The sequence below is a fragment of the Brassica oleracea genome, chromosome C6, assembly GCF_000695525.1.
Source record: "Brassica oleracea var. oleracea cultivar TO1000 chromosome C6, BOL, whole genome shotgun sequence".
Taxonomy (NCBI): domain Eukaryota; kingdom Viridiplantae; phylum Streptophyta; class Magnoliopsida; order Brassicales; family Brassicaceae; genus Brassica; species Brassica oleracea.
In genome coordinates this window covers 35,779,142-35,792,740 of record NC_027753.1, presented here as the reverse complement: position 1 = coordinate 35,792,740, position 13,599 = coordinate 35,779,142, and the positions used below count along the sequence as shown (strand labels likewise).

Here is a 13,599-nt window from a genome sequence, read left to right as displayed (position 1 = left end):
TTATAATTAGTATTATATATACACAAATTCTATTTTTTTTGTAAAAACTATATTTTCCAAAATGATTTTTTAGTTATAATTATTAAAAAATACTATTATAATAAAGAAATAATATTTTATTGGAACGTAGCATTTTCTATTTTATTGAAAAAAATAGAGATTGACTATAATGTATTTTTATTTATTATAACATTTAGAAATGAATATAAGAATAAATAGAAAATGTTCTTATCTTCTACATTACATATTAATATATTTTTTTTGTCAACATGTTTGGTCTGTTTGAGTGTTTATTTAGTTATTATAGGAGGTATTTCACAATATAATTATACATATATCAATACTTTCATTTAGCTTGATTAATATAATATGTAAAGTTGAGTTTAGACTAATTTTTTTGTGCTTTTAATTTATTTTGAGATTTTGTAGGTTATGATAATTCCAAAATTTTGGTTTAATAACATCACGTTATATTAACAATTATATATATTTTTTATTTAGTTAGATAATTGTTTATAAATTAATATAGTAAAAACTGGTTAAGGATAACAACATATTTTAAAATAAAAAATATTTATGTTGTTATCTAGAAAATAATGTTTTTTAAATCAATAAAGTTGAAAATTAAGAAATTGAAAAACTAATAAATCAATATAAATTGAAAGACTAATAAAATAATATAAATTGAATGTTTGATTTAAATTTTTTGATCTTTAATACGTATTTATAAAAGAATTATGTCTGCATGTGCGGGTAAAACACTTAGTAATAAGATAATGCGAACTCAAAACAATCAAATAAAGTTTGTAATAGTATCCTTTGTTAAAGATTCGATAGCTCATTTGGTAATCCCCTTGTCAAAAAAAAAAGAAAATCCTTTGTGGAATTTTAGTTCCAACTTTGTTCTAAATTATTGGCCTTAGAAAAGAATGAAGAAGAAAAATACCGATATTCACATGGGGTCGTGTTGTTTCTCTTTAAGTTTTAAATATTTATTTTGATATTTATTTTGACAAATAATATTGTAAATTCAGACAATTGGTGGGGACAAAATTTGTGGATTTCACTGGCAGTTTCTGCCAGTACGTACGCGCACATCATTTCTTAACTTCCACGATGTACTTAGCGTAATTCAGCGTAATATGAATTCTTCTGTTTATTGTAAATATCTTGTTGATATCTGGTCTACCTGTCAATTTTCTCTAAAATACTTAAATATACCATTTAATATTCTTTCATTTTTAAATAAATATCTTTGAGATTCTCTTTTGCCAAAAATATTATATACTTATATATAGTTGATGCAAGCAGTGTGGAAAAACATTGAGTTAGTCAAGAATCGTTGAAAAACTTATCAAAAACTGATTACCCGAACAAAAAAACCTTATCCAAAACTTTATCAGCATTAAGAAAAGTTATGACCTACTTGATAAAAAAGAGTCGTTGACCTTTCTGCGGAGAATCCGAAACAATACTCAAAAACGAGGAGAAGTGAATGCGAAAAAGGCTCTCGTTTCGAGTGGTATTGAAGTTACAAGCTACAACGAATAGTATTCGTGAGTTATGAGTCATCTACATGCGAATCAATATATTAAAATTTAACTGTTTTTTTTCATTCCTGTACTACGAAATACGAAAACTAACAAATAATGGAAAATATGTTCCAAAAAAAAAAAAAAAAAAAAAAAAAAAAATGGAAAAAAAATTTTATGACGCTGAAAAACAAAAAAAAATATAGTAAGAAACTACGAACTTGTACAGTGCACTAAGTGAAGATAACTTGTGGACCATTTTCCCTCGTTTGTGTCGGACTTGGATTAGCTGGTAATAATAGCCTTGCTCGTCCCTTGTAAATGTAGTACACTAGTACTGAATAAGCAAAGACAACCAGCGAGACATACCGGAATCAGATTTGAATCTATTAAAGTACCACTTGCTGTTGAGTTTATTAAGTTCGTTAGTTCTCAATTAAATGACTTGGTCATATTCTGTTATTTGTCAAAGTTAGTTATCGAAGAAATAGGTCTTAGTGGCCTTAGTCGTTTGTGGACGTAATGTCCGTTTGTTTCGGTAGCTCTGTTTCAGTTCTGTTTCTTTGTAAGCCTTTATAAGGCACTTGACTTTTTATTAATTCAGTTATCGTTTTGGAAAACTCTGAGCATTCTTTACATTTGGTATCAGAGCAAAAGCAAAGTGATCTGAGAGAGAGAAAGACATGGGTGACGATAAGACGCTTACGAAGATTCCACACTTCGATGGTCACTATGATCATTGGAGCGAGTTGATGGAGAATCTGTTGCGAGCTAAGGGTCTATGGAACATGGTGGCCGAGGGTTACTCTGAGCCAGCAGAAGGTGTTGAAGTTATTGCTGCTCAAAGGAAGGATCTGGAGGATCTCAAGATGAAGGATCATCAGGTGAAACACTACTTGTTTCAGACAATTGATCGAACCGTGTTTGAGCAAATCCTGGATCGTCGAAACTCCAAGGTGATATGGGATTCGATGAAGAGGAAGTTTGGTGGAAATGAAAGAGTGAAGCGATCTCTCCTCAACACACTGAGAAGAGAATTTGAGGTGCTGGCTATGAAGGGAGACGAGAAGATTGATGATTACTTTGGGAGAGTGATGACTGTCTCAAACAAAATGAGAAGCAATGGTCAGATCATGCCTGATTCGAAGATCGTAGAGAATATTCTCAGAACGTTGACAGAGAAATTCACTTACGTAGTGATCTCGATTGAAGAATCAAAGGACACGACAAGCATGTCCATTGATGAGCTACAGATCTCTTTGGCGGTTCATGAACAAAAGCTCAAGAGAACGAGCCATGAAGAAGAAGATCAAGCCTTCAATGTCAGAGGAAGGGGCAGAGGTTCATATCGTGGAAGAGGCAGAGGATGAGGACTCTCCTTCAACAAGGCTGTGATCGAGTGCTACAGATGCCACAACCTTGGACATTACCAATATGAGTGTCTAAATCAGAAGAATGAGGCTCATTATGCGGAGATAGAGGAAGAACATGAGGTTTTACTGATGGCGTATATAGAACTCAATGGTACAAAGAGGAGTGATGCGTGGTTTGTGGATTATGGATGCTCCAATCACATGTGTGGAGATCGAAGCATGTTCTCAAGCTTGGACACAGCATTCACACATAGTGTCAAGCTTGGAAAAAATCACAAACTCGATGTAAGTGGAAAAGGGGCCGTGAAGATCAAGCTGCAAGGTGTATGTTATGTGCTGAGTGATGTCTATTACGTTCCTGATCTGAGGAACAACCTATTGAGCGTTGGTCAGCTGCAAGAGAAGGGTTTGGATGTGCTGTTTAAGGGAGGGACACAAAAGAAATGTTGCATCTTTCATCCTACCAAAGGCAAGATTGCTGAATCCATCATGAGTGCAAACAGGATGTATGTGTTGATCACTGAAACACACACCAACGCGGAGGGAGAAGGACAATGCTTGCAGACTGATAACTCAGAGCAAGCCGAAATGTGGCACCATCGGTATGGTCATCTCAGCTACAAGGGGTTGCTCACCTTGCACAACAAGAACATGGTCATCGGTCTTCCCAGAGTTGAGCAAGTTGAGAAAGCATGTGAAGTATGCCTGAAAGGGAAGCAACATCGGGTACCTTTTCCAAAGAAGAGCACGTGGAGAGCAACTGAGAAATTGGAGCTCATTCACTCGGACTTGTGTGGTCCAATCACTCCACCATCTCATTCTCAGAAGAGGTATCTGATCAGTTTTATTGATGATTTCTCTCGAAAAACTTGGATTTACTTTGCACTTGAGAAGTCAGAAGCCTTTCACTACTTCAAGTTGTTCAAGTCTTTTGTTGAGAAGCAGACATGCGTGTTCATTAAGTGCTTAAGGACGGATATGGGAGGAGAGTACAACTCTAGAGAGTTCAATGAGTACTGCAAAGACCATGGCATCAAAAGGCAAATGATGACTGCCTATACTCCGCAGCAAAATGGCGTTGCAGAACGCAAGAACAAATCAATCATGAACATGGTAAGGATGGTTCTAACTGAGAAGGAGATCCCAAAGACATTCTGGTCAGATGCAGTGCAGTGGACAAACCATGTTCTCAACAGATCGCCTACATCAGCAGTCAAAGACATGACACCTGAAGATGCTTGGAGTGGGAGAAAGCCTTCTGTTGAGTATTTCAGGATCTTCGGGTGTATAGGACATGTCCATGTTTCTGATGTGAAACGCACCAAGCTGGACAACAAGAGTGTCAAATGCATTCTGCTCGGGTTCAGCAATGAGTCTAAGGGGTACAAGATGTATGATCCAATAGAAAAGAAGCTTCACATCAGCCGGGATGTAGTATTTGAAGAAGACAAACAGTGGAAATGGGATAACAACACTCATGAAGACGAATCAACAGAGCTTGAATGGAAGACTGACAACAATGGTACTGAGAATGAGAGAAGGGAAGACGATGCAGTGATAGATGCAGTAGGTGGAGCAGGAGAAGTTCAAGCAAACGTGAATGAGAATGCTCCAGTAGCAGAGGAAAGATAGGGAAGAGTAAGGAGACCACCAGTTTGGGCAGTCGATTACACCTCAGGAAATGATCTCTCTGATGCAGAAGATGAAGCTAACATGGCGAGCATTGAGGTGGAACATCTTGCTTTCATGATCATCTCAGATCCTACAAGCTTTCATGAAGCGGTCAAGTGCTCGAAGTGGAAAGAAGCTATGGACGCAAAGATCAAGTCCATCGAAAGAAACCAAACATGGTCACTGACCCTGCTTCCAGACGCAACAAAAGCTATTGGTGTGAAATGGATTTATAAAACCAAACTCAATGAGTTGGGAGAGGTTGATAAATTCAAAGCAAGACTGGTTGTTAAGAGCTATGCGCAAGAATATGGGATAGACTATACGGAGGTGTTTGCGCCTGTAGCTCGTCTGGATACTGTAAGGATGATCTTGGCTTTGGCGGCACAAAGAGGATGGGGAGTGCATCAACTTGATGTCAATTCAGTATTCTTACACGGTGAATTGGAAGAAGAGGTATTTGTGGAGCAACCTCAAGGCAAGGAACACATGGTTTACAAGCTTCACAAAGCTCTTTATGGCTTGAAACAAGCACCAAGAGCCTAGTTCAGCCGCATTGAAGCACACTTTGTTAGGGAAGGCTTCACGAGCAGCCTCAGTGAGCAAACCTTGTTCTTCAAGCGAGATGGAGGTAAAATACTCATTGTAAGTGTCTATGTTGATGATCTTCTGTTCACTGGAAATGATGATAAGATGCTGGAAGAATTCAAAAGTTCCATGAAGAGGGAGTTTGATATGACAGACTTGGGCAGAATGAAGTACTTCTTGGGGATAGAAGTAACACAAAGAGATGATGGAATCTTCATCTCACAGAAGAAGTATGCAGCTTAAGTAATTGATCGATTTAGGATGCAAGGTTTCAACTCGGTGAACAATCCAATTGTTCCAGGACAAAAGATTGGCAGAGATGAAGATGGTGTGAAGATCGACTCAACACAGTACAAACAAATGGTGGGGAGCTTGATGTATCTCACCGCTACACGTCCAGACTTGATGTTTGTGGTAAGCCTCATTAGCCGTTTCATGTCAAATCCAACCCAGTTACATCTTGCTGCTGTGAAGAGAATCATGAAGTACTTGAAAGGCACTTTGGAGTATGGGATTTGGTACAAACGAGGAGAAGAAAGCGAACTCATAGCCTACACTGACAGTGACTACGCCGGAGACATAGATGATAGCAAGAGTACATCAGGTTATGTATTTTTGATGAGTGGAGGAGCTGTAGCGTGGTCCTCAAGAAAGCAGCCGATTGTAACTCTTTCGAGTACTGAAGCTGAATATGTAGCAGGTGATACTTCTGCGTGTCAGGCTATATGGATGATGAGGATATTAGAGGAAATCAGTCACGATCAAGCTGAAGAGATAGTGTTATTGTGCGACAACACGTCTACTATAAAGCTGTCCAAGAATGCAGTCATGCATGGAAGATCAAAACATATCATGGTTCGTTATCACTTCTTGAGGGACTTATCCAAGCAGGGGATCATCAAGCTGGTCTGTTGTCCAACCGAGATGCAACTGGCAGACGTAATGACAAAATCATTGAAGTTGGCCTCGTTTCAGAAGATCAGAGCAGCGTTTGGAATGGGGATTCTGAACTGAACCTTGTCAAAGGGTTTAGTTCAAGGGAGGGAATGTTGAGTTTATTAAGTTCGTTAGTTCTCAATTAAATGACTTGGTCATATTCTGTTATTTGTCAAAGTTAGTTGTCGAAGAAATAGGTTTTAGTGGCCTTAGTTGTTTGTGGACGTAATGTCCGTTTGTTTCGGTAGCTCTGTTTCAGTTCTGTTTCTTTGTAAGCCTTTATAAGGCACTTGACTTTTTATTAATTCAGTTATCGTTTTGGAAAACTCTGAGCATTCTTTACACCCGCTTAAAAAATTCTTACGTTTGCATAACAATTTTTCCTTAATGCCTATTTTACGTGTTAGTTCAAAATAATTGCATAAGTAGGTTTTTAATTTGATTGTGTCGCTACATTACATGATGATATTATATCTAAATTACGATCTAATATGGTGGATTTGTTCCATTCGTGCCAACCGCAAATTACCATTTAAAATGTTAAATATAAATTTTTAATACATCATCATTTGGTAATAATTGATTTAACCAAATTATGAATATGTAAAAAATCTATTGTTATGTTTTAAAAAAAAAATATTATGTTCTCTTGCATTTCAAATATTATTCAAATCAATTTCTGTTTTTCGTATCAAAATTTGACACCTGAAAATTACAAACAAACACTAATTTTAAAACAGAATAATGATAAATGACATGCAGTTGACATGAAAACAATACTTAGTTGTAATAAATGGTGTAGTTTTTTATAAGAGGTACAAGAAAATCCACAGTCGTGATTAATTAGCTTGGACACTACTTTCTACAACGTCATATTATACCATTAAAAGTAACTATCGAGTCGAAAATATGAACAAACCGAAGATCTATATTTGTTTTCCGGGTCCCAAGACCCGCTTATCCTGAAGGCCAGTGTAAAATATCCCCTGTTGTTTTCCATTTGAAATAAAATAAAACACGTAGTAAGGAATCCAAGAGTGAAGAGTCTTGCGACTGTTTTTACCAGCCGCATGCCTCAAAAAGACACCACTAAGCTGAAGTGGTATAGTGTAGTCAGGGCCGGCTGAGGAGGGGGACCAACAGTACGACCGTTCCGGACCTAAGTCTGTGTCTCCGGTATATTAATAGTTAAGGGATTTAATTTTTTTAAAAAAGTCTATATTTTTATATAAATTTTTTTATAAATATAATAAATAAAATTAAAAAGGGCCCAAAAAAATTTGATATGCATATAGTTTTATTTTCATCACAAAATATACAAAATATTACTGATTAAATTCTAAAATTATTTTAAACATTATCTCAATATAAATTTTAGAGGGTAAAAAAAAATGTTTTACCCTATGGTCCATAACAATGTTAAGCCGGCCGAGTACAATATATCGACTCATATTAAACATTCAAAAACGTCTTGGCACATGTTGAGGATGAAGAGCGTTAATTATGAAATACATTTTTGTCACAACTCATAACTGAAGCCCTACTTATATGCGTGTTCTTCTCTTCTTTTTCCTCTATAGTCTCTTTCCATCGATCTTGAGTTTTCCTACGAATAGCATGCTTTAAAAAATACAAATTATTATCAATATATATTTGCAGTACCGGTCATGAGTCATATAAGACCAGAAGCTAAAAAGAAAAAAAAAAGCTGAAATGACAAGATTTGAAGATTGAATTTAGGACTTTGAGGATCCGAAAAGCAAAATTACCAAAACTCACTTGAGCTGGAACATATCAATGAAAAAATATGAAATATCATAACATCGAGTGGCATTTGAAAGAAGATTATATTAAATGTTATGATATGATACTATAGTCTAGAAATTTATCAGTAAAAAGACTACCAAGAAAAAGAAGAAGCGAGAAACAGTATTTTTAATGGGCCTGTTTAACTTTGTGGATAGCAGTCAGGCCCATTCGTAGATTAAACGAGCTACGTAAAGGCCTCTCTACACATCAGACGATGCATTATGCAATACATATTGTGCTTTTTCTTGACTGTTTCATGTTTGGGCTAACTCCATCTTCTCGTTTACAAGTTGTTGGTCATCTATTTTCAGTTGGTCATTGTCTACAAGGATCAATGGCCAATGTCTGATTAGTTATTTTCCAAAAAGAAAAGATCAATGGTAAAATCGTAAACAAGTTAGTTTATTTGTTTCAGATTTTTTTGTCAACATCCATTGTTTCAACCAAATATGTTTTTCTTCTTCCGTGAAACTTTCAACCAAATATGTGTTATTATCGTCTTCTCTGATGATATAGGTTTCCTACGTGTTTTAACCATTATCATATTATTTTACCGATAATACTACGTTATATTACATTATTAGGTTAAGATTCGCGCCATGCGCGGGATGAGAATATGTATACAAATAAGTTTTACATACTAAATTTTATTTTGCGTGTATTTACGTATTATGTACATAATTAAATTAGAGTAAGTAAATAAATCAAAATAATATCTTTTGTTTATTGACTATTTTTTTGGCAAGTAAATAAAATAATTCATTTTAGTTATTTTATATTTTAGTTATTTTATATGGTATATAATTAAATTTCAATGATATTGAGATATATATATATATATATAGTATATTTTAATATAAATATTTATTATTGAGACTTTTTACTCATATGATTTTATTAACATTTGTATATTTTCTGTAACAAAAAAATTTAAATAATTAGTCACAAATTTTTCAAGGCAAATTTCAAAATCAAAGTACTAATGTCTAAATACGTTTTCAATGCAAATTTCAAAATTTACATATCTGTATATTTTTATATAGTATATAGTTTAACTTAAACAATATTAAAATAGAAATATATATATTTAATATGAATATCTATTAAATAAGACTTCATATTCATGTGATTTTATGATCATTGGTATCTTGTTATAACAAAGCAAAGTTAAACCACATATCACAAATTTTTTAATGTGAGACTTTAAATATTTTTAGTCATTTATAGTCATTTAAAAAAATTCAAAATATAACATATAAGAGAAAATCTATTTTTTTTATTACATGGTTGATGTGATTATTTAATTTCTTTTAAATAATATAAAATTAAACAAAAAAAGAGGGTATACAATAATTATTATCAAATCTTTATTATTCATAATCATTAATTGTCATCAATATGTTAATTATATTAGGTAATTTCGTAGATTTTATTTAAAGAAAGAAAACAAAAAAATTGTACACAACTAATCAATTTGATAGTTAGTTTAATAAAATGTATAATATATGTTTAGATCGACTAACCTATTTTTTTAAGGATTTTAATAATCATCCTAGTGATGACACGTGGCTACAAAAATGTTGTAATGTTTCTCAATTAACATATAAGGGATACCATGCTATTAATTTATTTTTTAAAATAATTAATTGAATCACAAAAAAAAGCATCACTTACTTACAATCTGCCATTGTGTTTTTACCAAATTTTAGTCTTCCTTGTAGTTAGAAAAAGAAACAAATATCTTTTTAAAAACAAACAAACAAATATCTTTTTCTAACAAGAAAAAATATGAGTGAATTTTATAAAAAAAGTGCAAGTTAAAAATTATTAATTGAAGTTAGACTTAATCCCGAATTAAAAAATACAAAATAAAACACTTACCCGACTGGTTCAAACGCAGCGGTTGCGGGTGTGGAAGTTTATGGATACGGGTGGCTGCGGTTCCAAGTGTTAGTAAGTGTTTTGTACGACTGGCACAACGTTTGAAAATTGTTGTGTTTGTGAGATATTTGTGACTGGTTGATTATGAGATTTGTGACTGGTTGATTATGAGATATTGCAGCGGTTTAATAATAAATTACCAATATTAACATATTATAACATTAAAAAAATATAAAACATACTATTGTGATAAAATATAATGATTATTAATATAATATGATTAATAATAATATTATGTTTATTTATGATACTGTTTGTGAATTTAAATTTATATTTAAAATGTGTATATATATTTTTATAATATTTCTATTTTAAAATTTTAATTTTTTTAATTTTAAAATATTTTTAAAAATAATTTTATATTTATTTATCCATCCGCAACCGCAAACACTAGCTGAAACAAGCTTTTGATTTTAAGAGGTTCGGAACAGTTAAAAATGATTTGTAGGGGTTTGTCTGATTGTTTCGAAACGCTATCAATTGTTATCAATCATAAAAGTTATGTTTGCGGGTGGTAGCGGAAAAACCATCTAAGCCCTTAATTAACTACCGATTCCTAGAAGTTTGACTTATAACTCATTAGATTTTTATATTATTACGATAAAATTTATAACAAACGAAATTCAAACATGGAGACGTGGACGAGACAACGACAACGAGTACGAAGTTTGTCTCTTTTTAAAAATACATTTTTTACCTTCGAATTTTGCGTCGATGCTCGCTAGTAGCTCTTTAGTGTGCCAATTGTGGGTTATTTGGGAATAGTTACGAATTATATATTTGGATAATAATTGAATTGCCGTATTTTTTTAAAGAGTATTTCGATCGTTTTCCAAATTTTTGGATTACGCGAAATCTCTTTGTAGGATAAAACAACTTTCATTCTTATTCTAGGGTAAAATACAAAAATAACAAATAGAACTTTAATGTTTATGTGTTTTTTTTTTCAAAACTCTTTTATGATATATGAGTAATAAATCTCTCTCTATCTACTAACTAGTTTTAATTTTTTCTGTGATTCAAGTTACGAAGTTAGCATTTGCCAATGCCAACTCTTCTTTATATAGAATACTTCCTTATATAGAATACTAAGAGTTGCAATGGTTAACACAAATAGTTGCAACTATTAATATCAATAATTATAATGGTTAGAAAAAAGTTATAATGGTTCGTCACCAAAGGCTTTAACCACCAAGGGTTGCAATAGTTTAGCACCAAAAGTTGCAATAGTTCATAACTAATAGTCACGAATACAAAAGTTGCAATTGTTCATTTAGACAATGCTATGCTTCGCTTAAAGGGTTGCAATGATACAGTTAAATATCCAGCACCAATAATCGAATATATTATTCTATTCCATACCTAACTAGCTTACTAGCTTAGCATTCACCTTTATCATAATGGAGCTGAATACGATCGTTCATTCTAATACTATTATTTTATTACGTGTTGTTTTTCCAAAAAATTAGTAGTTCACATCATCGATATTCTCTGGACACCAAAATATAATTTCAAATATAACATTGATATCGTTCTATCAATAAGACAAAAGATAAACTGTTTAGTCTACTGAAGTAAATAAAAAAAACTGTTTAGTCACTATCTGCTTACTATGGAATATGAATTCGGTTAGTGACTTATTTAGACGTAAAAATGATAAATATGATATTTTCAAAATTTAGATTAATTAGGAAGGATTAGTATTCAAAATCCAAACATGTTTTTTCTGAATTTCTTCTTTCAAAAAGATTATACAAAAAAATTATAGTTGAATCTTACATAAAATGAAGAAAGCTCATTTACAAAATAAGCTCTCCATATACAATGAAAAACTAGATATACAATTTCCAAACTGTGTAAATCACACATGACATAGCCGTATAAGATTGTTAACTGATAAATAAACTGCGACAAGTTCGTGTATATTAAACTGGTTCTAGTTAACTATTAAAATAGTATTCAACTAATTAAACCAATCATGATTAATATAGTTTTTATAAATGAAATTTCATTCTAGACAAATGTAAGTTTTACTGTTAAACCTACCATCTCGTATATGAATGATTCCTTCTACTTCACTATTAGTCATCAGATATTTTTATATAATAAAATAAAAAAATTCTACTTTTTATTTATGAAAATAGATGGGTTATATGTCAACTACACTAATTCGTCATTGCTATATAACAAAAGAATTATTAAAAGTTAATTTATAGCAAAACTAGTTATTTTATCAGAAATGCGGAATATCAGAGGTTAGAAGAATAAGGTTGTACCAAAATATAGGAATCTACTTTCATAAAGCTTTAAACGAAAGGAATATGTTGTCTGCCATTTAGTTAAATTAAATATATGCATCTGTTCTCTTATAACGATACTCATTTGTCGCATATAAGCCACACATAAAACTATATAATATAACCATGTAGAAACTTTAAGTGATTATAGAAGTTCAAAAAAAATACTTTGTGATTATGTAATACCGTCTACAATACACTCACACGACCAATTTCAATTCCCCGTCTCCCTATCCAAGATTCTTCCCCTACACATAGTTAATTACTATTACTGACATGAACCTTATTTTATTCGAATTAATTTGTTGTTGAAAATGATACTAGGATGAAATTAACATTTTAAAAACTAGCTTACTTGATTAGAGAATTATAATATTTACATAAATGTCAGTATGATTGTGAAACTTTAGCCCCTTCGTATTGGCCACGAGGCATCAACCTCTCTTGTTATGATGTACGAGTCACTAACAATAAAATTTTACGTTAAATTTCGAAGACACATGCTTTGGTCGATTTGTTTTAATAACTCTATATAGATACTATGGTCGACAAGCCGAAATATAAACAAATGCCTATAAAGCCAAAACATCATATTAATTTAAGTGTTAGTGATGATTTAAGAAACATACTGATCGTGTCGTATTATCGGACCTGTCACTATCTTCTTCTGGGATTATGGGTAGCCGTACGTGCATTTTGCCTTTCAAGTCTTTATTTGACATATAAAATATATAATAATTATTGAATGGATTAACATCAAGTTTAGTTGGTGTTGTCTTGTGACTAAGTGACTTATGAGGCATTTTTTGAGCGTCTTATCGCATTATTAAAGGTTTTGTTCGAAACTTAAAGCAGCATAACTTTGAAGTTATAAACAAAGAATAGATTAGACGAAAAATCAATATTCTCAATTAAACCAAATAAAGCTATTTTATAAACCATTACATAATACAAACTGTTCCAGTATACGATTTGATCATTTATAAGATATAGATATAAAATGATATAAATATGCGTTGATTTTAAAAAGTGTAACATAAGTATATTGAGCTTACTTTAGATTTTTTATCATATGATATTCTCAAATAAAATCTTAAATTAGTAACTGACTGCATTTCATTGTTCTCATGTTAATATTCTAGCATTATAGTAAATCATAATATTCGAAACTAGTAAGTGATTGTAATCTAGCGGTTGAATTAGTGGTGAAATATTTGCCCTATGTGTCGAAAGAAACCATAGTCTGAATCCTACTAGCTATAGCTCTCCATTATTGGCTTTCCACTTCGTAGTTATGGACGCTTTAAATTAGAAGAATATTTTTTTGGTAAAACTAAAAAAATAGAAGAATACTTTACGTTTTACATGTTTCAATGCGAGTTTGTTTAGCAGTTGCCAACAATTTTCTTAATCGAGATAAATGTGAACCAAAACTAAAACTATTTTTAGGTA

The 13,599-nt window shown here is 32.2% G+C and overlaps 1 protein-coding gene across 1 annotated transcript; it reads left to right on the top strand.

Moving 5' to 3' along the window:
- Positions 1 to 2,215: 2,215 nt before the first annotated feature.
- On the top strand, positions 2,216 to 2,902 carry LOC106298111. Its single transcript, XM_013734198.1, has one exon. The coding sequence runs from the start codon at positions 2,216 to 2,218 to the stop codon at positions 2,900 to 2,902; it is 687 nt and encodes a 228-aa protein (XP_013589652.1).
- The last annotated feature ends 10,697 nt before the right edge of the window (positions 2,903 to 13,599 follow it).

Excerpts from the sequence above, each read along its gene's own strand:
- LOC106298111 (XM_013734198.1), top strand. The coding sequence starts at position 2,216 with ATGGGTGACGATAAGACGCTTACGAAGATTCCACACTTCGATGGTCAC.